At 36.3% G+C, this 27473-nt stretch overlaps 2 protein-coding genes across 4 annotated transcripts in view; one reads left to right on the plus strand and one right to left on the minus strand.

The window, feature by feature from the left end:
• Window positions 1-18915, plus strand: part of CEP63 (centrosomal protein 63) — a 41126-nt gene extending 22211 nt beyond the window's left edge. For both annotated transcript variants that reach the window (XM_083363177.1, XM_083363178.1), the window contains 4 exons: window positions 1271-1476; window positions 1902-2190; window positions 4134-4288; window positions 18834-18915. In XM_083363177.1, the coding sequence (XP_083219303.1) occupies window positions 1271-1476; window positions 1902-2190; window positions 4134-4288; window positions 18834-18858 (675 nt within the window). In that variant the 3' untranslated portion in view covers window positions 18859-18915. The remainder of the gene's footprint in view (window positions 1-1270; window positions 1477-1901; window positions 2191-4133; window positions 4289-18833) is intronic.
• KY (kyphoscoliosis peptidase) overlaps window positions 11960-27473 on the minus strand; it is a 33744-nt gene continuing 18230 nt past the window's right edge. For both annotated transcript variants that reach the window (XM_083363180.1, XM_083363179.1), the window contains 6 exons: window positions 22906-22988; window positions 20183-20291; window positions 18775-18892; window positions 14888-15076; window positions 14593-14783; window positions 11960-13773 (listed from right to left, as the gene is read on the minus strand). In XM_083363180.1, coding sequence (XP_083219306.1) covers window positions 12869-13773; window positions 14593-14783; window positions 14888-15076; window positions 18775-18892; window positions 20183-20291; window positions 22906-22988 — 1595 coding nt within the window. In that variant the 3' untranslated portion in view covers window positions 11960-12868. The remainder of the gene's footprint in view (window positions 13774-14592; window positions 14784-14887; window positions 15077-18774; window positions 18893-20182; window positions 20292-22905; window positions 22989-27473) is intronic.

Below are 27473 nucleotides of genomic sequence, written 5' to 3' on the forward strand. Positions count from 1 at the left end.
ACCTTTCTCCCCCAAAACAAACTACTATATGCATCTAATGTTGAAAGTAATAGTGGGGTGTAGAGTTGATTAGGAAATTTGTTTCTGAATATATTCAACAGAGTATGATTTTTTTTAAAGTTGTAGAAAAATAAGGTATTATTTTATTTAGTACGACCACTAGATGTCAGTGCAAGTTCATAATCTCAGTGCTGCCCTCTTGATCTCTGCATAAAAAGAGGACATTTTTCTAAGATACTCCATATGAGAATGAGCCCTTACAAATGTTTCTTATCTGGCACGAAATGAAACTAGGCTTAGCTTTTTGTATAAAATAATAAAAAATACAACAAAAATATACTTTTTACAAAATTAACAACAATTACACCAGGAATTTTTTTTTCCAAAATGGTTAGAAGTTAATCAAACAGAGAAGTAACCTGGAATTAAGGAGAAACTTCCTAACAGTGAGGACAATTAACCAATGGAACAGTTTGCCTTCAGAAATCTTGGGTGCTCCATCACTGGAGGTTTTTAAGAAGAGGTTAGACAGTCACTTGTCTGAAATGGTATAGGTTCTCCTGCTTGAGCAGGGGGCTGGACTAGAAGACCTCCAGGGTCCCTTCCAGCTCTATTGTATTCTAAAATTCATAATTATTTGAATTTGAAAAAATAATGCAGTTCTTGCAAATTAATTTTAATGAGTTAGGGAGCAGAAACTAACTCCAATAATTTTAATCATTTACTCATGTAACCATGAAGAAACAAAATGGAAATGACAATTAAATTCTTTTGCTTAAGGCAAGCAGTTATACGTTATGTCATAATTGGTGTTTATGCTTCTGTTTGGCTTTGTCCGTAATAAGATTTTTAGATTCATTGCTGTCATTGTTGTTTATATAGAGCAAAAATATACTAATCATAGAGCAACTTCTTCTAAATGGAGTATTAGGAGATTTTGAGTATCTTCAGCAAACGGAAAGCAGTCTCGTTGTTTTGGATCTGAATTATGAAGCTATATATATGCTTAACTGTACACTGATTTGTGAGTTAAGTGGTTTTAAAGTTCACATTCATTTTAGATAAATGAGAGAAACCTTTGGTCTGTAGATTTGATTAGTTCAGACGATGATTCAAACATTTAGTGATTGACTTACCTTCCAGTGGGGTTCTTTCTTAATAAAATACTTGTAAATTTCTTAAATCCATAAAACAGAAAAATAACTTTAGAAGCAACTGAGTTTCATTAAACAAAAAAAAAATCTTACTAATGTGTTTCTATCATTTTAAGGCAAAAAGTGCTTCCTTTGCAGAATTCCAGGAAAGTTATAACAAGGTTTTAAATAAAATGGAACTTCAGAATAAGCAACTACAGAAAGAATTAGCAGAAACTAGAAGTAACTTAGAAGCTTCATCTTGGGTTTCTCAGAGCAAATATGACAATATTGTGCAGCAATTGCAGCATCAGGTGACTGAGATAACAAATGCAGAAAACAAGTAAGAGTTTATATGATTTTGAAAACAGACTTTTTGAAAACCTAACAAATACTAGATTTTGATTTTTTTAAAAAAAAATTCTGAAGCACTCTAAAATCTTTTTATAATTTCTAGTCATTTCCCATATTTTATTAATTGTAAATGAGATTTGATTATTTTTTTTACATTGTTGCCAAACAGAAAAAATCACTGAAAAAAGATGTTCTTCTCCCTTCTTTCCTATTTTGTAAAAAACAGTTCTATGTGGTAGAAACAGTTGTAATATATGCCTTTTGAATAGCACAGACGGAAATTATGCTTATGGTTTTGTGGACTATATTGCATTCAGGAAGTTTCTGGCAGTGATTTCAGCCACTAAACATTTTTGCAGATTTTAAACTGAAAATCATTGTTGATCTAACATATTATTTCTAATAAATTTACAGAAGAATGCAAGATCTGCAGTGCAAGCATGAGGAAGAAATGAAAGCACTTCAAGCTAAGTATGACAGGACTGTCCAACAATATGAGGAGGAACTCCAGAGAGCAAAATACTTTCCATCCAGAACGCTTTCTGTTTCTAGTACAGCTCCTGGACTACCTCAGCTCAATGGAACAAAAAGTGTCGAATCTTTGCCTTGTGAATCTCTTGAGAGAACAGATCTTTTGCTCTGTGAAGATCCAGAATTTTCTTACATGGTATCAAGAGAGTATGAGAAAGACATTTTACCTTTGGTAAGCATAATAAAAGATTGTAAGGAATATACTATTTTCTGATATCATAACCTGTGAGGTTTTGCATTCGTTTCAGTATGTCCTCTTTGAAATATTTTCACTCACTAATGCCATGTCACTTACTTTTCAATCTACAATGACTGGAACAAGAAATGAAAGAAAGATGAGAACCATCAATTCCCAATTCCCAACTATAATAAGTGCAAACTGTTCTCTAAATGCTGAGGAACAATACTTGTAAATCTGGTGCTAGTTTGCTATTAACTTTGAATTTTGCAGAAAATATGGGAGAGAATACATTGCTTGAGAAGGGACTGATGGAATGAGTGCTAAAACCTGATAGTTATATAGCATGATTTAATTGTTGGAATGTTAGCTTAACTATGAGAAGCAAATTCATGTGCAAAAAATGCATAGTATATAAATATTTATATAAACTGAAGAATGTAACCTGTTGCTTGCACGTACCTTTTGAAGGAATCATTATGAACTACCAATAAGATTTTGAATATTTTGTATTCAATTTTCAAAGGCCATATGGTTGCTGAGGAAAGCCAGTAATTATGTGAGGACTGTTAAAGGTCTGACGATGAATCTTATTGTTGAGAAGTCAGTCTTATAGATTTCACCGAGACTTTCAGTTCCAGGAGTATATATACAAATTAAACCTAGATGCCTTAAAAGCCAAATGATAGTTATCATTTTCAATAAAGGTTTTTCAATATGCAACCAAATATTCAATCTTGGTCAATTTTTTTCCAGAGATCATAAATCCAAATAAACTAGTCACTTAAGTCATTTGCTTTTTTAAAAATTGATATACCTTTAAAAATATGTAGATATTTATCTGTCTAGCTTCTAAGTTGGGATTGCATTTGCAGTTAAATTCTTGTACTCAATGCAGACATGAAGCTTTGCCTTCTGTTTTTCAATTATTATTATTTCTCTATCCAATAATATTAAGAGCAATGTGCAGCAATACAAAATAACAAAACTAAAAGCTATACAACACAATAAAGTATGTACCATAAAGGAGTCAGAGGCAAATGCTTCAAATAAAGTTTAAAGGGGTACATATAAATTAGGAAATGCTAGATGTCTGACATGCTTCACCAAAAGACAGCAACAATCACTTCTTGTGATAATGCTTTATAACATTTCCTTTTGGCACTACAAACAGTCCATCCTAAGATCTTAATTGGCAAGTATTGACATATACAGACAGAATAGAATAGAATAGAATAGAATAGAATAGAATAGAATAGAATAGAATAGAATAGAATAGAATAGAATAGAATAACAGAGTTGGAAGGGATCTTGTAGGTCAGGGATGTCAAACTCAATTTCATTGAGGGCCGCATCAGCATTGCAGTTGCCCTCAGAGGGCCAGGTGGGCGTGGCCTACTGGGTGGGCGTGGCTAGAGTGCATATGGCCTACTGGGTGGGCGTGGCCAGCTCTACATCGTTTGAGTGGGACAGATCTGAGGGTCTCTGGCAGGAGGAGGGTCTCTGGGCCAGGGCCAAGGCAGTGGGGGCCGTTCCCTCACTGTTTCCAGGATGGCATCGCGGGCTGCATGAAACCACTTTGCGGGCCGGATCTGGCCCCCGGGCCTTGTGTTTGACATGTCTGTTGTAGGTCATCTAGTCCAATCCCCTGCTCAAGCAGGAGACCCTATTCCATTTCTGACAAGTGGCTGTCCAGTCTCCTGAATTAGTTGTACCTCATGTTGCAGTAATCTAGGAACAAGGTTAGTAAAAAGTGTATCACGGTGACCTAGCTATTCTCTAGAAGGTTCTGGAGCTAGCAAACCAGCTAGTGTTGAAATTACATTGTGAAACTGGTAGTATAGTTCTCTCCTTTTCATTGTTTAAATAGTAAAAATAAGCAGATTAAAATTGATTTTTTTTTATTCACAGTCTTGTTGAACATATTTTCTTTTTAGAGTCCTCTGTCTACCGCAAATGTAGATGTGATTGCTGCAAAGTTCCTAGAAGAAGAAGAAGAAAGGTCCCATCATATTTTGCAACGCTTAGATACACATATTGAAGAATTGAAAAAGGAGAGTGAAAGGACAGTACAACAGTTTACACACCAAAAGTAATTTTGTTTCGGGGTTTGTGAATTGAAGAGCTGCTTCATTTATGCTGCTTTCTTTAGAGGGAAAACACAGTTATTGCCCTCTGGAAGTAGGTTTCTCTGCTTCTTTTGTCTTAGGGCAGGGGTCGGCAACCTCGGCTCTTTTATGACTCGTGGACTTCAACTCCCAGAATTCCTGAGCCAGCGTAGCTGGCTCAGGAATTCTGGGAGTTGAAGTCCACGAGTCATAAAAGAGCCGAGGTTGCCGACCCCTGTCTTAGGGTATTCAGTGGCAGTGAATTCAAAGAAATGAAATTTGTTTGTAGCAAAATACTTTGTCTGATTACAGTTATTACACTACTATAGAAAACATTTCTGACTGACCTAGGGGAGCATTGTGCTCCTCTAAAGTAAAGAGCAAGCTTCAGGAGTGGATGGTGTTGCCCATCAAAGTAGAGTAAATATTTTATGTCTATGCATTCAGAAATAAAATTATGTAGAAACTGTTATTTTATTTTAATATGAATACAAATCATATTGCTTGTCATTTGAATATTAACTTTCTATCTATTTCCAAGATGCCATGAAACATGACAAGTGACTTGGAGAAAAGAGAATGGCATTTTGCTTTTCAGGTTTTCTTGTGAATATTCTATGTGGATTTTAGTTGCCATCAAACATCAAATTAATGTTTTAGTAATGGTCCTTTGTGTATTTTTATAGCTATAGAAAAAATATGGTCAAATAACTGTGTCATAAAGAGATTTTTTATTACATATCTTGATTCAAAAAGTAAAGTTCAATATAAGTAATAAACACCAATACATGGGAGCAATTTAACTTAAATAACAGCTGTCTTATGAAGTACTGCACAGCTGTTCCTAAGCATAAGAACAAATTTGGGAGGCTGGTTGGTATGCCAAAGAGCTTTTAAAAAATTGTTTAGCTTCAGGAAGAAATGCAGATTTTAAAGTATGCCCTTGGGCAAAAGCTAAGAAACTAAGCATAACCTCTTCATATTTTCAACTCATCCTTTTTCTCTAAATTACCAATAAGATACAAAAAAAAAGATACCAAAATTTCAATGGCCAGGTGCAGCACCTTACTTTGACTGAAATTTCAAAGAAGTGAAGACTTAGATTTTTATTCCTGGATATTTGAAACCACGAGTTCAGATTATGATTGTAATTTTCAAATGGAATTAGAAAGATATTAAATATATAATCTCAGTTCATGATCTGCATTGTAGTTTCTCTTACCTTTATTATCATAATGGCATTAGTATGCTTTAGTAATTTTTGACATCTCTTCTGTAGAAAGTGAAGAATATTTACATCTTGAAAATGTAGCATATTTGGTGTCAGTCCTGAGATTACTGAAGTACTACAATGCTGAAGTGTTAATAACTCTAAGGAAATCCTTGCTCCAAGAGTACATTTTAACATACACCTTAGTTTTTCCAGGGCCGTTTCTATGTAATTCCATTCTCTTTTCAGTTTTCTAACGCTTCTGTTTTGCTTGCTAAATTTGCTTTTCATGGCTTCATGCCTCTCTTTGCCAACACTTTAGTTTGACACTGATGGACAGTATGAAATTATACTCAGCATGAAGGTATGCCAAAAAAAAAACCACAAATTTTGATTTATACTGTTCTGTTGGGATGGTAAATAATGGCTGTCAAAGCACACACAGCATTTTATTGGACATGAAGAACAACTCATTTTCAGTCCAGCAGAATTAATGTGCTCAATGTTTTCTTATATGAGACCACAATGTTGTATTTTATATAATGATCCCGAAAGAAAGAAAACAAATGCCTATTGCTTCAGTTATCATTGGCGAAGCACTGCCTGAAAGGTGGAGGTAGACAAAGTTGGTGAAGTGCTCTGTAGATTTATTTACAGTACTGTCTTATAACTAACTGTGATTTACTATGACTTATTTTACATTTTCTTAAAATGTTAAATAGATGTGTATGTAGGAAGGTTGGCCTCCTTTGCTTTGTTCCCTGGGACTGAGACGAACAAATGGTCTCATTTTCTCTGCTGGATAAGTGAAGAAATCTGGGAGCAGAGCTGTGAGATAACTAAGGAAGTGCTGGTGTAGCCCAAGGAAGGCAATTCAGTATAGTGAGGAGAGGCAGTGGAGGAAGCATAATGGCCATTAGGAAAGCTGTGAGCCAGTCTTGAGAGAAAAAGCAAAAGAGTCCATGAATTCTATCTTCTGTCTAAATAAATATTTTTTGTATGCATATGTTTGAAGAAAAGTTAATTGCTGGAACATCTTTGGGAGAAAAAGAAAACAAGAATAAGGCCTGGTCCTGGAACAGAGAGGGAAAATTTAAAGATATTTGAGGCTTATGGTTTTTATGCAAGTTACTTGTTACTTCTACCAATTGGCATTCTGTGAAATGTTTTTTTTTTAAATCGCTCCCAATGCCATTTTGTGATGATACTCATAAACTCAGAGAGAGCAGAGATAATTGTTGTTTGAGCTGGATTATTACTACTGTTTATTAAGTTTATATACCACCCATCTCACTGTTGCAATAAACTTTGTCAAGTAGACGAAGGGTGTATGGGTGGTATTTGCACTTTCTGGAAGTGGTTTTTCATATCCTCCTTCCTAGAACAAAGATAAGTGACTGGCCCATTTAGCTGGCTTCGTGCCTAAGGCAAGCTTAGAAGTTACAGCTTTCTAGTTTCTCCCCCTGAATCTTTAACCACTGCATTAAATTGGGTCTCATCCTTTGCTATTACATGTATTTTCCAGGAATTAAGCAGCTAGTTTTTATGTTCTTGAAAAACACTTGTTTCTCAGAAAACCAATAGTGATGTCGAGTACCTGAAACGGTTATTAATTTTGGCACAGCAGTCTGTTTCAAATAAGTAGTAGCTCAAAATTAAAAGATTGTTCTAATAGATTAGAATTATTGCTGTTATGACATAAGTTATGTCATAACAAATTGTGGATATGGCTGCTTAAGTGTAACAGGAGTTATCTAGTTTATGTATTAGAGCAGGGGTGTCAAACTTGCAATGTCACATGACATGTTGTGACATATCACAACTTTTTTTCCATTGCCGGCAATGGGGTAGGTGTGGTTTTGCCATGACGCATCCGGCCTGCGGGCCGGCAGTTTGACACTGATTGAGTTGATGTGGCTAGTGACCATAACAACACTTGGATATGGGAAAAAGTGTCTCTTGAATAGCTGATATATGAACTACTTTTATCTATTACTACTAGATTAGGCCTTGAGAATGTTGAATGTTTTTTGGGAATAATCAGATGGTGTTATAATTAATAGAGTTGGAGGGGAGTTTGCCTTCAAACCTGGGTTTTTAATAACTACAGAGGTTATATTTTGCTTGAGCCTGTATGCACCTTCTATTTTACATATTAAAAATATTTTGGAAATTAAATACATTAATAATGTAATTGGTAGTCAAAGCCATGAGTTCATACAGTTGCAAAAAAAGTATGTGAACCCTTTGGGATTACGTGGAGTTTTGCATGAATTGGCCATAAAATGCGCTCTAAACGTCATGTAAGTCACAACAATAGAAAAACACAGTCTGCTTAAAATAATACTACACAAACATTAGCTGTTGTCATGTTTTAATTGAACATAAGATGGAAACATTCACAGCGCAAGGTGGAAAAAGTATGTGAACCTTTGGACTTAATAACTGGTTGACCCTCCTTTGGCAGCAATAACCTCAACCAAACGTTTCCTGTAGTTGCAGATCAGAGCTGCACAACGATCTGGAGTAATTTTGGACCACTCCTCTGCACAAAACTGTTGCAGTGTAGCAATATTCTTGGGATGTCTGGTGTGAATTGCTCTCTTAAGGTCATGCCACAGCATTTCAATTGGGTTGTGGTCAGGATGGGCCACTCCAGAAGGCGTATTCTCTTCTGTTGAAGCCATTGTTTTGTTGAATTACTTGTATGCTTTGGATCATTGTCCTGTTGAATCACCCATCCTCTGCAGAGCTTCAGTTGGTGGACAGATGGTCGTACGTTTTCCTGCAAAATGTCCTGATAAACTCTGGAATTCATTTTCCCATCAATGACAACAATCCATCCAGACCCTGAGGCAGCAAAGCAGCCCCAAACCATGATGCTCCCTCCGCCATGTTTCACAGTGGGGATGAGGTTTTGATGTTGGTGTGCTGTGCCTTTTTTTCTCCACACATAGTGTTGTGTGTTTTTCCCAAAGAACTCAATTTTGGTTTCATCTGTCCACAGTATATTTTTCCAGTAGTGCTGTGGAACATCCAGGTGCTCTTTTGCAAACTTCAAACGTGCTGCAATATTTTTTTGGACAGCAATGGCTTCCTCCGTGGTGTCATCCCATGTACTCCATTCTTGTTTAATGTTTTCCTTATTGTAGATGTGTCAACAAAAATGTTAGCATGTGCCAGAGATTTCTGTGGGTCTTTAGCTGACACTCTAGGATTCTTTACCTCATTAAGCATTATGCACTGTGCTCTTGCAGTCATTTTTACAGGACGACCACGCCTAGGGAGAGTAGCAACAGTGCTAAACTTTCTCCATTTGTAGACAGTCTGTCTTACCGTGGACACATGAACATCAAGGCTTTTGGAGATACTTTTGTAACCCTTTCCAGCTTCATGCAAGTCAACAATTCTTGATCGTAGGTCTTCTGAGAGCTCTTTTCTGCGAGGCATGGTTCACATCAGACAGTGCTTCTTGAGACCAGTAAACCCAAAACAGGTGTGTGTTTTTTAAGGGCAGGACAGCTGTCAGCAACACATCCAATATTATCACACTGGTTGGAGTCAAGGTTGGCTCACTCCTGGCTCCAATTAGCTCTTGGAGAAGTCATTAGGCTAGGGGTTCACATACTTTTTCCACCCTGCACTGTGAATGTTTCCATCTTATGTTCAATTAAAACATGACAACAGCTAATGTTTGTGTAGTATTATTTTAAGCAGACTGTGTTTTTCTATTGTTGTGACTTACATGACGTTTAGAGCGCATTTTATGACCAATTTATGCAAAACTCCATGTAATCCCAAAAGGTTCACATACTTTTTCTTGCATCTGTAGAATGTGTAATGAACACACTTGTTTAGTAATACAAACACTCATGAGATATAAAGATGTGGCATCCAACAGCTGGGCTCAATATTAAAATCCTTAGGGTACTGCTGCACCAGAGTTTTTGTGCTTTTTAAAATTTGAAAGTATTTAGATGAATGAGTTACTTGCACTCTCAAAATAAGTTCGTCCTTGTTCAATGCCATTCATAACTTTGAATGGTCACTAAGGTGGTTGTAACTGGTGCAAATGGTCACTAAGGACCACTTGTAACAATTTCAGCAACATAGGAATGGAAACAGGCAAATGTCTTCTACTCCCACACTTGACTCCTTAGAAAAATCTCAAAACAAGCCCCAAATTGGCTCTCTTCCCCACAAAAATCTTGCTGCTGAAAATCATAATATAATATTGGGCCAATTTTTTTTGGACTCCAAATAGCCAGAAGACAATGGAAAATATTCTCTGGATATTACAATGCAATATATTGAGCAAAATGGGGGGGGGGAGGGGAGAATCTAGAGAAGTTGTGGAGAATCCTTGGGAGAAACTCTGGAATACCCAGCAGTTTTTTTTCACCTGAGTTCCCTTTGTACTAGAAAAATCTATGTGTTAAATTTAACAAATTAACACGGTTGGAAGGGAACCTTGGAGGTCTTCTAGTCTAACCCCCTGCTCAGGCAGGAAACCCTATACCATTTCCTACAAATGGCTGTCCAGTCTCTTCTTAAAAACCTCCTGTTTTAGACCACCCACAGTGCCAAATTGCTTCACTGATTAATTGTTCTAACTATCAGGAAATTTCTCCTGTTGTAGGTTAATTCTCTCCTTGATAGTTTTCATTGCTTAGTTTTCATTCATCCATTGTTTCTTGTCCTGCCTTTATTTATGTAACAATTGTTTCCAATCCTGCATTGGCAAACAACAGTTTTTGCAGTTTCCTCTCAAGACATGCATACAAGAAATAAAGGAAAGCATTACATATTAGTCATTCTTAGTGTTTTACGATGTTTCGTGCATCACAACTGATTTGAGTATATTGTCAGAATTAGAATAGGACATAACCTTGGGCCCCACCCAGCCTTTTTTTTCTTTTCAGTCCAGTGGAAAATTGTCAAGAAGTGATATAAAGAAGGCTAGATATGGCTAAGTGAACCATTTTGTGGGGACTATAGAAGAAACAAAAATCCAGAAAATAACTCTTTGTGAACCTCTATGGGAGAGGAGTTGGGCAGTGGTTCATGTGAGTCAACAGCTCATAAACAACCTTTTCTGTGCTTCCTGGTAGATATGTACACACACATATGCATACACATAAATATAACACTGTTTCACAGGATTAAAAAAAATAAGACTATCTCCTGTGGCCAGCATTGTTAATGGGGATAGAAAGAATTCCAGGAATTTTTTTATATGCTTTTCCTACTTTGTTTACACTACAAGATCACACTCCTGAAAGTTCATTGGCAAAGAGCCAAAATCTTCAAAATGAACCCCTGTAGAATGATTTTCTGTAGGAACTTTTTGAAGTATTTTTTTAAATTAAAACTTTGATAGGTGAATGCTACCTATCTTAAATACTGTCAACGTCGTCTAATTAAATTCAAATTAAATTTGTTGTTTCTTACATAGGGTTCCATTACTCTTCAAAGTTAGGCTGCTGTGCTATTTTCCTAGACTACTTTCTGTGATTATGCACCAAGTATTATAGTTAGAAAAATACTTTCCTGACCTAGTGTCTTCCAAATGTGTTTTAAGATAAGCACCAGAATTTCCACACAGTACAAATTCTTTGCTTTTCAAATTGTTGCATCATAAAGGAAGAATGTCAGGTCAGGAAACACTTGTTAAATTCGTAGTGAGAACCAGTTTCATAACAGTGACGGTAGTTTTCCATAGCAATGATCATCTGCCCTGTCCCTGAATCTGCAGAACATGAACTGCAAATGGGTCTACTGGCTTGCATCCTTTGAAATACTGATAATGTCTGTTTAAATACTTTAATATCTGTTACTGATATTTAAGTAACAGAGCAGGAAAAATTGCTTATTTTACAAAACAATAGTTCTGCAAAACTAATAAAACAGTAGTAAGATAAGTGAAGGGACGTGGTGGCTCAGTGGGTTAGGACGCTGAGCTTGTCGATCAGAAGGTCGGCAGTTTGGCGGGTCGAATCCCGAGTGCCGCGTAACAGAGTGAGCGCCTGTTACTCGTCCCAGCTTCTGCCAACCTAGCAGTTCGAAAGCACGTAAAAATGCAAGTAGAAAAATAGGGACCACTACGGTGGGAAGGTAACAGCGTTCCGTATGCCTTTGGCGTCTAGTCATGCTGGCCACATGACCACGGAGACGTCCTCGGACAAGCGCTGGCTCTTCGGCTTTGAAACGGAGATGAGCACCGGCCCCTAGAGTCGGAAACAACTAGCACGTGTGTGCGGGGGAACCTTTACCTTTACCTTTAAGTGGCATTTATAAAATGAATTGCTAATATTTTCTGGCTGAGACAGGGAACCCACATAGTTCTCTCTATGTATGAAACACATAATCAAAAATTAATTAATGATACAGACTTGCAGCATCTCCAGGATCATTTTAAATAAGCTTCTGCACCATATTTCATTAAACTATTTTAAGAAAAGAAATATGCAAAATGTGGTCAGTTTGATAGCAAAATAGATTGGATCAGCTATAACTTCTATTGAAATATTCATTTTTTTGATTCAGCAAAATTATAAATTAAAAAGGATTTCTATATAAAGATAGTACTGGTTTCAATAATCTTTTTGTATTTAATTGTGTACTAATCTAGTTTGTCTTATGTTATCCAGAGGTACTTCAGTGTGTAGTTCATGAAGTAGCATTCCCCCCCAAATATTTTTTTTAAATAAATTACAGAAAGATAAGTGATCCTTATTAAAATGTTAGCTAGGTGTTACAGCCCAGTAAATAAAAATGAGCATTTAATTGCATTTAAGATCTGGTATAAAACTTTTCAGTATTTTATACTTGTAAGAAAATGATGTGCACAGAAGAAAGCTTACAATATAGTCTTGTAAAAGCATATTTCTTCATATTTCTTCCAATTCTGTAGCCACTGATGTATTGATAATCAAAAATGTGAGTCTTTTTCTCTCTTTGGCCCAACATGAGTTTCTACAATGCTCTTTTATTATTCGTGATAATGTTGAACATATCTTTTCAGAAACAATGGTCACATCTCAAAATTATGGCAAGATGGGTGGGTAAATGCATATAATTGCTTCTTTATTACCTAAATAATTTTGTTATTTATGGAAAAAAATTGCCTGGTTTTCAATGAGTAAGTTACATTTTGTATAAACTTCATGCATCAGACAATATCAGTGAAAAATCTCAAGGGATGGGGGTTGATCAAGTTAAATTGTTTTGCTGCTGCTTCAGTAGCATGAGTATTGTCATCCAACAGCATGAAATAAATTATTCAGAGTGAAATGGATTGTAGTTAGATCACATATTGTACCTGTGGGCAGATGGGAAAAGTTCAAGTGGCCTATTACTGTGATTCAATTTCATATTTCAAAATATGTGAGTAAAATTTGTGATTCGCATTCTCCAACACCATCACATATATCTCTCTGCAGCCAGAAGTACTGCAGGATCCCTCCCAGAAGCCATCCTTATTAAGAGACAAGGGATAGGTTTTTTCACATTGAACAAATGCTTTGGCAATGCTGTGAAGTTTAAGTTTGAACTTAATGTTGCAGTTGGCTGGTAGAAATGCAGCCAGAGGTTCCACCAATTCATAGCTTTCTGCCCACTTACTATAATTCTGGGGGAACATTGGCCATTTGACCTTAGTGTTTGGACAACAGATGAGGTAATTAAAGATATAGTTATAGTTACCAGGATCTGACTTTTTCTTAGCAAAGATTTTGAAAGCAAAATTCCCAGCATGTGGAAGACGGATCTTAAAGTTTATTTGGTTTCCTTGGCATTGTTGTAAGATATGTCGTCTTCCTACCTCTTCACTGAGGCTTACGCTGTCTGAATGCAGTGAGGCTAAAATGTTCAAGTCTTTACTGAGGATGAAGCTGAGGTTGCAGCAGCCATCATTAGTATGAATAACTGGACCTTTTTGTGAAGGTCTGAGGATCCCCTGTTTCTCTGTGAACCAGCTGGGCCCAACTGGTTGATGGAGTTCCTTTGGGAAACAAACATTTGTGTCTATAGAACTGCATTCAATGTTGTATTCTAGGATGCACATGTAAATTTCCTCAAGGCCTTTAGATGGTTTGGCATAGATCTGGAGTTTATGACTCCCCATCTTCTGTGGGTACAGTTCCAGTTTCATCCCATTCCTCTTCAAAGTCATCAAGCTGTATTCTTTTGCCCTTTTCAGTTCAAACATGAACAGCATTGGAGAACTGCTCTCCACTACTATTGTGACTTTTCCATTTACTGTAACAAATAAAGAAAGCTGGTTAGAATATGTCTTATTATTGAGAAACACAAATTAATCAAAAAGCTTGTAGAAAGTGATCTGAACTCAGCTTTGCTGTCAGTCACTTTGGCAATGAAAGGGAGAATAATGTAGTTGAGTGGTTAGAAATTGTTCAAAACCTCTGTCACATCCAAATTCAGAATAAATCAGCAACAGGGTTGAAGACAGGGAAATTTCAGTTTGGGGACTTGTTTTTATTTTATTACTAGTGTAATAGAACTGTTCATCATTCCGAGGCAAGATAAAATCATATGTGGTTTTTATTATAATAGATCCACCTTCAGCAGTGTAGAAGCTGTTGGATTTCAGAGAAAGTTAAGAAAGTTCCAAAGATAGAATTCTAAAATGAAAATGTTCGTATAGTTAAAACTGCTAATTGACACTGAAGGGATAGCTGGGAACATCAGAAAACCAATGAGCTAATATTTATTTACATTGATTTATAATATCAGGCTTATTAACCTGCACTTATGAGGCATTTGTATTCTTAAACTTTCTTTTTTTTGTGCCTTCTTTTGAAATTGAAATATACAAATAATTCTAGGGACCCTTTCAGATTAATTATGTAGTGGCATTTTGAACTTGGCATAAATTGTACTTGGCATAAGTGCAAAAATGAGTACTACTAGAAATTTAAGTCGTACCAAGCTAATCTTTAAAAACTAATTAAAAATCAACCTCAGTTTTAAATTTTGCTGCAATTTTTTTCCTTCCAAAAGCTGGAAATGTTATATCTAATACTATTTGACATGGGGCAAGAAGCTGTATGATTGTACCTGTCTGAATAATAGATGTCTCTGGATGGGCCACCAGCAATCCCATCTTGTAAAAGTCACTCTTGTACAGCATGTTATTTTCAAACTGTTTTAATGCCACAGTTGGTTTGAGTAGCTGCCAGTTGTTGTTGTCTGGAAAATGATTATTAATAAAGAGTGCAGGGTGGGTGAGGAAATAAAATTCATTGTATCTAGAACAAAAAGAGATCACAATGTTATTGGCAATGTGCGTAATTACTCCCTGCCCTCACCCCATCTGTGCGCCCAGCAGCACACCAGAACCAGAGACATGCACCTGAAGGTAAACTTGCTGCAACCTTCATCAACTGAGCCACATCCCCAAGTGCTGTCCACCAAATGCCACCTTCCATCAAGGTAAACTGCATTCCAGGCATGGTCATACTCTCCTTCGAAGGTCTGCCCTGGTTTGTAGCCATAGCCTTTAGAATAACCAGATAAATTCATGCAGTGTACCCCTGCAATCCTGAAAGAAGATAAGAATGAGTCCTCGGGAACTAAACATGCGCATCTTGGAATAATGTCATTCTTTTATAATCATTGTTAATTTCAATGAAGCATTCCAAGAAGATGGTTCCTTTGTTGCATTATTATTGGTACAATAATGCATATTGTTAGTGTGTTCGCTGGAATGTTGGTGCAGGAAGATATGTTTACTGTATTAAGAAGTTTGACACTATTTTGTGATGCACCGTTCAATTGCTGCTAAATGCTTGCATATGTGAAAACTACTGGTTGACATCAAATTGTGTTTGTTTCTTTTTTGTTTTGTTTTAAGGGGAAAAAAAGAAAAAGTTCAAGAATCTGTTAAAGGCTGTGGTGGAAAATGATCTAGTTACTTTACATATTGATCACCTAATACCTTATAAACCTTTTCCATTGTAACAATTTTCTACACAGTAAAAGAGTTCAAGAGCAGTATACAAAGATGCACTTCACATTTTTTAATAATTACAGTATATTCATTTTGACATGCCACATCCCGGTTAGATCCCTATGTTGTGCTTTCCCTGGAGCTATCTTTGCAAGTATTATGGAGGCTATAGCTGAACCAGAATATGGATATTAGGTTTCTGATGGAACCTATCCATTCAAAGCTTGTTCATGTCATAAACTGCAGAAACAGAATGATCATCAGATTTGAAGAAAGTCAAAGGTGTATAGACTCACCAAAAAAACAACAACCCCCAAACCAAAGGGGGAACAAAAATCTCCAACAATCCTGCAATGGATTGTGTATGTTCAGGAAATACTGACTGATTAATGAAGGAGCAAGGTGGAAAACCAAAGAATGACACAGTCTGGAAGTTCTCTATATGTAGAACTGACCAAACCTAGGTTCTTGTCTTTTTGCTGTTAGACATTCATCAGTGAGAAACCAGTATCTACCAAAGGGATGGGAAGAGGTCCCTCAGCTCTTAACAAAGCCAGTAGCTTGAGCAGTGTGATGGTAGATGAAATTAAATTTGCAGCAACATAGATTGAAAGACACAATTGGAATTGATTGCAGACAGATACAATCACTGCAGACAGTTCAGTAAAAGTATCTGCTCAATGCAAGGAGATGATTAGAAGCAAATAAGATGTTAGCCTATGTTTCAAAGGGGAATAGAAAATAACCTGGAAAATGCTGCAAATTACAATGAATGAATGGCATGACCGTCCCTTCAATACTGTAGACAGTTTTGGTTGCTTCAGCTGAATAAAAGATATTGAGAACAACAACAAAAATAGAACAAAACTATAAAAGCCTGTGAAAAGTGCAAGAAAAATAGATTTCAGCAAGGGAAAGGAATAAATGAGACAATTGGCAGTGATAAACCATGTAGCTGGAGACAAGATAACTAACTGTATAATCAATGAAAGAAGCAAATGGTCACTTGGTTGGATGGCTGGTTCTTTCCTATAATATCTCCTTTTGGGTCACTGCTAGAGTCATAGCTGATATAGGATTAAACTGCTGAGATACAAATATTTTTGCCCATTTCCACTTTCCTTTGTCAAGCTGGTAGTTTGCCAGTTAGAGTTGCCTTTAATCAATTAACTTTGCTGTAGCAAATTGTAGAATTGCCAATCTAGACAGTGTCTGCATCAGCAAAGCTCTGGAATTTAGGGCATCTTCTGTTTCAAGTGGCAAACAGGCAGTTGAACGTTTTTTGAAAAACAAAATCAGTATTATAATGAGCTAGGGAAGGAAATTTATAATATTTACATCAACAATAGAAGTTGATGGTGTCTTATAAATCCTGTATTTTTCCACAGCTATTTTTTGCATTACCAATTACAGGAACAAGGCAGTAAATTGTTTTCTAAGGCTTGGGCTCGGATTCTTCAGAAAATTTATTATACTCCCTGACTGTTCTTCGTCTCCTAACTGTAGTCTTGCAAGGCCTGCCAAATCAAGCAGCTGTTTCAGCAAAGAAACAGTGTAAATGTTCTTGGACTTCATTCAGCATTTAAGCTAAAATCCATGAGAGTTTTAAACATCAGGAAATGTAATAGATAATCAAAAGATTATACTCATGTCTGGACATTAAACATCCTTCACCTAAGTTCTACTAAATCAGACAAGTTATGCTTTATTGACTATTATATAATGAATGGCTGAAAGAAGACAGCTTTGTGACACCAAATTTGCTCCATAATCAATTATAGTTACAATTATAGATCATGGTTACAATTAAGCATGCTGCTGTTGTCAGTATTCTACAGTCATTATGGGTGAGGTTCTACAATGACCCCAATTAGAATCTTGGTGACCTAACAAATGTTATAGTATCCAAGATCAATTAGAGGGCAAGCATACACCTTCCTAATTTAAGATGGGAGGCACTATATGTACTTCGACATGCAGAAGGAATAAAGTTTCAAGTGCCATTTGTTAAAGTTTGGTATGGAAAAAAAAGTTGAGTAGCTCTATTTCACCTTTTTTAAATGAAATCATCAGGGAAGAACCCAATTCTGCCTCAGTTTAAGGGGAAAATTCTATTAAACAGCAATTTTATTTCTCATGAAAAGGTTATTAATGCATTGCTAAATTTCATGTTGAGTGAAAAGTAGACATGCAAGTTCAACCTGTTGAAAATATATAATTGTCTTTCATAGTTTTGGGGGCATTTGTTTCTGCCCCAATATGTCCCTGTTTTGGAGAATTTTAAGACTTTATTTATTTGTAAGATTTATTAACTGCCCATCTTGCCATCAAGGTAAGTCTGGTTCGCTTAGAATCATAAAAGATTATATACATATACATGGAGAGTTTTTGCTTGATTTGACTGTACATGAATGCTTGTGGCAAAATATGAATATAGATCTATTTAGTTAATGCATTTGCATTCAAACATGCCTATAAATGTTACAATTGTTAATATATATTGTAAGAATGTTAACACCTCAACATGCGACTTCAATCACATTTTGTTGTAAGTAGTTATTTAACTTCCAGGTAACTCAGTTTAATCAAGAGTTCATTTACTCAGTTGATCAAAATGGTTTTTAAATGAGATTTCATAATTTGTTTTCTAATGCCAGATATTTTGTCTTGATGGGATATTTTTTGTAAATATATTTCCAGACTTTGGATGTCAATTATTAATTATGAATAAAGACTGTTGGAAGAAAGTCTTATTCAATATTAAACTAAGAATCTGATGACAGTACAGAAATACAGAGCTTCAAGTTACTTCCAGCTATGTCTAACATCAATTCAATTTTATAAAATTATTCGAAAAGTCCTACATATAGGTAGCTTGGTCTCTTCCATAATACACTAACTTGCATACCCTAATTCTACCTCTCTGCCTTACACATAAATTGGAGAGTGGATGCGGGCTCACAGTTCTTTTCTTGCAGACAACCCTGTTCCATAGCCTTCAGACTTTTTTTATTGACCTTCAAATATCCAGAAAAACACAGTACCTTTCTAACTAAATTATCCCCATATTCACATCTGCCATTATGTTAATACAATGTAAGTTTCAGCAGATGGTGCAAAATAAATTATATTGGGCAAGAATGATAAGCAAAATTAACATTTCTGGGACGTCTTGCCATTCAATAACAAAGGTTCAGAGTGAGATTCCTATTACGTGCAAATGGAGGTGGAATAGATACACAGGTGATAAAGCAACTGAATATGGCCAAATATTTCTGAACTTGATGTACCTGCACATTTGTTCAAAAAGGCCAGCGTATCCCTCACAAATGCTCTTTCCACTCTGCAGAACATCCTGGGGACTGAAAGACTGATTCTCTTTATTGAAGAAACCTATAACATCATATTCTGGAGGAACAATGGAACAATAAGTAATATATAAAACAAACAATGTGAAGTTACAAAGGTTTCTGAACTCTAGAACTAACTACTAGTACTCATTCCACTGTAGATCATGTAGACCTAACCTAAACAATAAGGAGATAAAAAATGTAATATATATGTTTATATATGTTTCCTGATGATAGGCAATTCTTGGAAAGGTATCTGGAGATAGATATTTCCTGTGAATGATAATATCTATATTTTCCCCAGAAGAGAGGCATTCTAGACATGAGCCATATGACCTCCCCCTTCCAGGATCATGCTACATTTATAGGGAGCCACAGTAAGTTTCTAAGAGGGCCACTCAACTACTAGGCATGTGATCAAATTGTCATAATTCTCTCATATCATGCTAATCTCAACAGCATAAATAATTGAAAATTACTACAGTTTACAATAAACACCAACTAACATCAACTATGAGGGAGCCTGTGTGAAAGCAGGTTGCTTAGAAAAATTGAAGGCACTTGTGTTGCCTTCCTTCCCTCCTATGTGAACCTTCTCCCCAGTGGCAGCACCACTAATTGCAAATGGGGCCAGAATTTCTGTTGCTAAGCAAGGTGGTGGTTAAGTGATTTAAGTTGCACCTGATTTTATGATCTTTTTGTCAGTTGTTAACTCTGAATCACATGGTCATTAAGCAAACTTGACTTCCCCTATTGACTTTGCTTGTTGGAAGCTGGTTGGGAAAGTCACAAATGGCGGTCATGTGAACCTGGAATGCTGCTACCATTGGAAATATATTCCAGTTGTTAAATGCCTGAATTTTGATGCTATGATGATGGGCATACTGCAATTGTTGTAAGTGTGACCACCATTCATAAGTCACTTTTCTCGGTGTTGTAATTCCAAATAGTCGCTAAACATGGTTGTGAGTTGGGAGCTACTGTATAGGATAAGATAGAGGCAATAAGAAGCACTTGTGTGTTTCAATTATATATCTTGATTTTTTTTCAAATACCACAGCTCCCCAAAACTTACAGACAGATATAAATAACCACCAGTCCTGGTTCCAGTGCTTTTTAGATCTTTGGAGTATGGGTCAATCAAATTTGGTGTAGTTTAAAAAAGAACCCATGACAGTCAGAGATACATGGGTCTCAAAAGAGGACCCAAAGCAAAAAAGGGTTAGAACCTTGTTCTAGACTATACCTTTAGTCACATATTCCCATTCTAGGCTGTCAGAATAGAACAGCAGGCATAAATACAAGGCACAAGCCCTACCCACACATTTCATAGAAAGAAACTGCTTACCAATATGGTGGCATATCCACATCCAAATGGCCCTAACTTTCTCCAGGTCAGTATGTGCTACACGAAGCAAGGTTTGCACTAATTCTTCCACACTGCTTTTGGCATTCACCTGTAATTTGAGTATGTTAGATAATAAGGTATTGTCTAATTTGAAACTGACAGTCAGTTGGCTTTCCTTCCCTAATGCTCAGTTCAGAAAATCCATGCATCTCTATTTGTCAGTTCCATGCCCAGAAAGAAGACCAATAAGATCCAATTCAGTTCAATCCTTTATTTTCCAGACCTTTTTTTGAAACAGTTGGCAAAATACTTCCCCTCTGTTGCTGCAGATGCACATTTGATTACACAATTGATTTCCTTCTGTCAAAGAAAACAGAAGTTTATAGTTTGGTTTAGGTGATTGGAGGGAGAGGGCAAGATGATATATTTGTACAAGAGCCTAATTAATCATCAAAGTTTAAGATAGAGTAGGGTTTCCCTTAGTCCTGCTACTGTACCTGACTGCCACCCATGTCTTAAGTTTCAAAGACACTGTTAGGAAGGATTACTTTACTGTTACATGTGTACAGTTTATTCAGGTGTGAGTAGCTATAACTGATTACAGTTCAATAATTTCCTTTCACAACATCCTTATTGAAAGCCAAAATTGCTCACTCATCAGGTCAAAGCAGAGATTTTATTTATATGTAATTTTCTCTATCATCTGATCAAGACTATATTGTATATTCTATACTACAGTATATTCTAACAATTTGGAAGCTGCATAATCAGAAGTATCTCATAGATCTAATCTGGGTCAGTGAAGCAGAATGGATACCCACAATCATTTGTTACAAGATGTCTGCGCAACACGGTAGGGAGAGAAAGGAAGAAGCAAGGTACAAGACCAACCACATGGCACACCCCTGCCATACATCAAAAACATTTCAGAAGCTGTAGAACGCAGTTTCTAAGATCTGCAAGTGGGCATTGCACACCACCTAGAGGATACCATAAAAGGACAAATTATGATCGCTTGGAGGTGGGAGATGCTTCCAATGTAACCTACCAAATCCTCTGTATGGATTGCCCCTGTGACTATATAGGATAGACAGGGAGGAAGCTAACCACCAGATTGCAAGAACACAAGCGAATGGTCAGATAAAGGAGACCCAAACTCATTGGTAGCCCACATTGCAATGAGCCAAGCTCAAAAAGCACCAAGGACCCCTCATTTCAAACCTGAGCTATAAATGTTCTCCTTGATTGGCATCTAGGGGTGAGTGTGTTTGTAATAAATATTTATCAACTTGTATTGAGTTGCCAATGTGGTTTTCTTTGCAAAAGTGGAAATAAATCCTGAGGGTAGTCCCAAAGTGAGACATCTAAGGAATTTACAGGAAAATAGAATGTGTTTGATAAGATTTGAGATGTTTCTTAAAAAGCTTCTATATTCTTGTGATTTTAATGATAAAAATGGATGCAAATTTCAAAATTGTTAAGGAGTAAGATCAGAAAAATATCTAGGGAAAGAACCTGAACAGAATGACAGAATATATGACACAAAGGCAAAAATGTTTAAGTTTGATTCTTGGCATCTTCAGTTAAAAGGTTGGAGAGCAGGAAAATTTCCTATTGTGTATTGCTAACAGATGAGGCTGATATACAGTGTTCTTCAGCTTTCCAGTCTCAAGATAGAAATTAGAGACTTGCTGATGGTCAATACAGTCTACAAAAGGATAGATGGGAAAAGAATTTTAGCGTGTTGTAAGACAGATTCTTGTATTTCTAAAATTTAGCAACTTTACTGGGAAAGGGTAGATATTTTACCTAATTATATCTGAACCCATATATTTCAAAAATGCCTTTGTTAAAGATGGTGTGTAAAACATGTTGGACTTCAACTCTTATAAACACTTTTTGCTCATTTTATTAGGAACAGTGGTAGGAAGTGGTAGTATATTTTGAGCAGTTTTTCTTTATGGAAATCCAGCTTCCATTGGGCTGCCAGTTCACATTTAGGACTTGAATAAATTTGCATTTTTCTTCAAGAAGAGGAAATGGTTTCCTTAAGATAATTGTGAAAGAATGAGGTCAATATAGAATTGAAGATACAACATGGGAGCACAAATATAGATACAGTAAAGCTCTCAGATGGATTACTTGTATACTATAGTCTGTTCAAGTGGAACTTGAAGCAATAGATTGCAGCCATCAAATTTTAGCAAACTGTACTTTATAATTTGTCATAAGTCTGATGACTGCAGCGCCTATTTTCAACAAATCAGATATAATTCCCAGGATCTAAATATTATAAATTTGTGTTGCAGTTCAATTTACTTCCATCTTTCTTCAAACAGTAGTTGTGTGCCTGTGTGAGAAAGTAGGTATTAAATCAACACTATGGTGTAGTTTTTAATTCATTATATGTCTGGATCAGTTTATTAGCAGCTCTCTAGCTCTTGACTGTCAAACATGCTAATAATTTGGACACACAACACAATTATTGAAATAACAATATATTGTATATAAAGCAGGTAGGTAGGATAACTAAATCAGCATAATTTAAAATAGCTAGAAAACTAAATAATGGGACTCCATATGAATTCCATAATGTTTGTGGAAATAATTAATACCAGAATCTATGCAATGTGGTAAACACTAATATATCTAGGGCCATGGGTTAGATCTAGAAAAGGTGGCAACTCTGAGGCATGCTGTTATTACTTTCAGAATTTATTTACCTTTTTTGCATATGCATCCAATTTTTCAAATTGCTTCAGGTCCAAAGGCATAGATTTTAAGCATGATTTGTCCCATGGATAAGCTAGAAATAAAGATGCAATCAGGAATAATTAGGATGACCGGATACTACCTTCTTCAATTGATCTCCCTAGATTAATTATTCTAGAAAGAATAAGCCAATAAACTAGTAAAAATAATTTAGAACTATAATAAGGGCTTCTCTATGTCAGACTTGGGTTGTTTTTTTTAGCTCAATGTATTATGTTAACACAACAAAATGTTACGTAAAATCCTAAATAACACAGTATTAAAGATGCAACAATAGCAGAGAATTAGGCATAAATATGACCAAACAAAAAGGGACGCGGTGGCTCAGTGGGTTAGGACGCTGAGCTTTGTTGATCAGAAGGTCGGCAGTTTGGCGGGTCAAATCCCGAGTGCCGCGTAACAGAGTGAGCGCCTGTTACTCGTCCCAGCTTCTGCCAACCTAGCAGTTCGAAAGCACGTAAAAATGCAAGTAGAAAAATAGGGACCACTCCGGTGGGAAGGTAACAGCATTCCGTGCGCCTTTGGCGTCTAGTCATGCCGGCCACATGACCACGGAGATGTCCTCGGACAAGTGCTGGCTCTTCGGCTTTGAAACGGAGATGAGCACCGGCCCCTAGAGTCGGAAACGACTAGCACGCATGTGCGGGGGAACCTTTACCTTTACCTTTATGACCAAACAAGCATGATATGTTTGGGTCAAGGTGGCAATAAGAGCAGTGAAGTAAATGTATACTGCTTTCTACTTAATATGTATGAAGTTTCTTGTTCAGCAGCCTTGCTTAGGGCAAAGTAGATGAGTTAACTTTCTCCCAAGCTGACATACTTGTGAGATTTTGTCTGCAAATACTATCATTCCTATTTATTCAGGTTAGATGTCAGCTAAGCAGAATTGAGCCAGGTGATGAGAGTTATGTCTTACAATGTTAGTACAAAGTCAATATTACATCAAGTAAGTACTACTCTAGATAGGGACTAGATGCAAAACTATGAAAACACCTACTCCTCAAATCAGATGATTTCTACAACTTTATAAAGAAGACAAAGACCCTGCTTTCCTTTACACCTAACTACTTTGTTTCTGAGTAGCAAGGAATTTTGTTTGATACATATGTTCTTCTAAGCACTTGGGGCTTAATCATCCTTGCATGGCTGGCACTGTTGCAGAGATGTTGGACTTGTAAAAATGCACATAATCTAATTCAGCATTTAGGATCCACGCTACTTTTAGAGAGTACCCATCCTGAGAATTATCCATTTTTAATGTTTTTTTTTTCCTGAGATCTTGTGAAATAACTTTAAACTGTTGTAAAATTCCAGTCCTCCCATATGAATCTTAACTATCAGAGCAAATTTGGACTGAATGTAAAAATGGTTGGCTGTGTATTGGGGTGGATGTTAGGCAATTGATCTTTAAGCAAGACTGTGCATTACTAAACACTCATTTTAGTTGATTAGTGCCTAGGGTTCATATGCTGTTGCTATATAATGAACTTCGAGTAGCTCATATTGCTTTAAATAAAATATTAACTATTAATATAACAAAATAACATAAGTAATAGCACAGACCATAGTAGTCAAACATTGCAAAAAAAACCCAAACATCTATGCCCGTCAACAAACCCTATCCAAACAAACCCCATCCCTACTAACACAAAGTCTCCTCCCAAGCTATCTTAAAAAGCCTAGTTATTATGGTTCTCCTAAAACTCAGCAGGGTGAGATCTAGAAGAAATCTATTCCAAAAAAGAGAGCCCAAGGTTCAACTCCTTAGGTTCTGCAGATGGCAGTTTTTAAAAGAAGGAAGCCAGAGTAGGCTCGCCACATTTGATCTCATTGGACAGGAGGAGCCTCTGGGGAACAGACAGTCTTATAGAAATCTTGATCCTGAGATATGTAGAGTTTGGGTTGCTGACAATCACCTGGCAACCACTGCAATTTTCAAAGTAGAGATATTCCTTGGGTGAACTTCCATATTCTCAAACATCTGTACTGAGATAATTTACTCAGAAATTTCCAGGTGACAGTCCTATGTAGAGCAAACTGCAGTAATATACTATTTCAGACTGGAGCTTCCCATAGTTACACTATTCCATATTTTAAAGTTAGGGAGTATCTTGTTCCTAAATTTTCTTCTGTACCTGAGGTTACAGGGAAGGAGAGGTGCTGCCAAAGTAAAGCCTTGTGTCAGATGATATAGTATCTGCAGGATACTTTAGGATTAAACCTCATTTCTAGGCTGCAGTGAGTGAAGGCAAAATGTCAGGCAAGATAGGATGTACCTGTGAGCAGCCTAATGTACCGATCAGCCATCTGTCTGTCTCAACCAGCATTCAGCACCAGGCATCTGTCTCTTTAATAAGCTTGTTTGTATATGTGGCCTTTTACTGAAAAGGGCTATTACAGTAACCTAAAGAGAGCTAAAACAGATTTATACATTTAAGAGGTTCCTACTCTGCACATCTCTGAAAATTACTAAAAAGTAAGCAAATCTGGGAGCATGGTCATTCTTTAAATTGGTGGTCTGTTTTGCTCTTTGTCAGATTATAAGGCTGAAAAGGCTCCAAACAGCAACAGAATTCACAAGAGGTCATACAGTGGTATAAAGATACCACTAAGAGCTGGAATTGTGTACCAGGCTACTAGTGCATTGCTAGTGCATTTTTTTTAATATAAATGATGCTGCTGCGCTTCAGTGGTTAGCTGGCCTAGATATTGGTATTTGAACGTAGATCTTTTTTAAAAATTATATTTTATTGTGTTTTACTAATCTAGGTGAAATGTTAATAATAATGTTAATATTGCTAGTCCATCGGTGATATGCCGTACTCTAAATAAATACTCCATTTTAGCAAACAAAGGCTACATCAAGTTCTGGCAGGCACTGTCTATCCCAGTGTCCAATACTTCATTAAAAACCCATCTTGCTATTTGCTATCTCAGCTAAAATATACAGTACACCAAATGTAAAGGATTCTAATTCTACAAATTAGCACTAGGAAAGATCAGGTTAGGAAAAGCTCTCTTAAGTTCTGCATTGGATCTTCAATCCCCAGTAGGGTTGCAAAGCATTTGGAATTATAACCGTATCTAGATAGTTTTTTGAAGGTTGCTCCTCTGACAGACTCAACTTTTGTTTGCCTTTTAAAATCTGCTTTGCTTCTTTGTAGAACTACACCAGACCTGGGCTGCAAAATTTCAAATGACTACTATAGTCTTTTTTTTAATACGCTCTGGCAGCTACAGTCATCAGATTTGTACTGCAAAAGTCCAAGGACATGCAGAAAATGCTCTTTGTTAGGTCAGTGTTTCTCAACCTTAGCAACTTTGAAGATGTGTGAACTCCAACTCCCAGGCTTCTGGCTGGAGAATTCTGGGAGCTGAAGTCCGCAAATATTAAAATTCCTGGGGTTGAAAAACACTGACTTAGGTGATGGTAAAGAGCATTTTCTGTATGTCCTTGGACATTTACAGTAGAAATTTGATGGCTGTAGCTTCCAGAGCATATTACAAAAGATAGTTGCCAATGTATTACCTTGGGATATGTTAGTACCATACCAAAAATTATCTATCTATCTATCTATCTATCTATCTATCTATCTATCTATCTATCTATCTATCTATCTATCCATCTATCTATCTATCATCTCAACCTCTTTCTGTGTGTGTTTAGGAGAAGATCTAAGATAGTGGTGTCTATATGAAACAAAAGCATTTGTGTATATGTGTGTAAGAGAGAGCAGGAAGACAGTCTTTAGCTTACACTTCTTACATTATTTTAATTGTTGCAGTTTTTTAGTTGGAGATGCACTTGGGCCTCTTTTTAAAAAAATCTAATTGCTGCTCTCCTTTTTATATTTCAATGGCAACTTTAATCAACAGGCAGTATGGTGTTCTTTTACATCATTATTCATTTATAAATGACTTCATTTGTAATCTGAAAGATTTATAGCCAAGCATAGGAAAGAGGCCAAGTTATTAGTCTTGAGAATATTGACATGATTTGGGGTTAATCTGAATGAGCTACCATTCTGCTTTGTCACCCTTGAGGGCTACAGGGGCTTCTGAGTGCAACTTTATTATGTGGGCACCCCAAAATCTTACCTCTTGATTTTAAATAGTCACTATGGATGTGTTTCTATTGAAAACCAAAAGGAATTAAAGTTCTTGTTCAGACATTGAATGGATGAAATTTGCCCATCCTCTTCTACTGATTAGTGAAGGAAAAAGACCAGACTAATCTACTTTTCTTTTCATATTTAATAAAACAGGAAAAATAAGGAGAAAGTTTGATATTTATCATTAAGTGCTGTGGTTTCTTTAGTGGAAAATGAAAATCTATTATTAATACTATAAAACTCTCTTTTGCTCAGCCTGTGCATAAATGTAAACAAACTTAAATTATACAATTTATCTTCCATTTCTGGTGGTTTCTTTTCAAGAAAAAATTAAATTAACCATGGGTAACGATTAATTATATGTGTGTATCGCACCATATAAATAATTTGAGAACCTGGGAATG

The sequence above is a fragment of the Vipera ursinii genome (genome assembly GCF_947247035.1).
Source record: "Vipera ursinii genome assembly, chromosome: 5".
Classification (NCBI taxonomy): Eukaryota; Metazoa; Chordata; class Lepidosauria; order Squamata; family Viperidae; genus Vipera; species Vipera ursinii.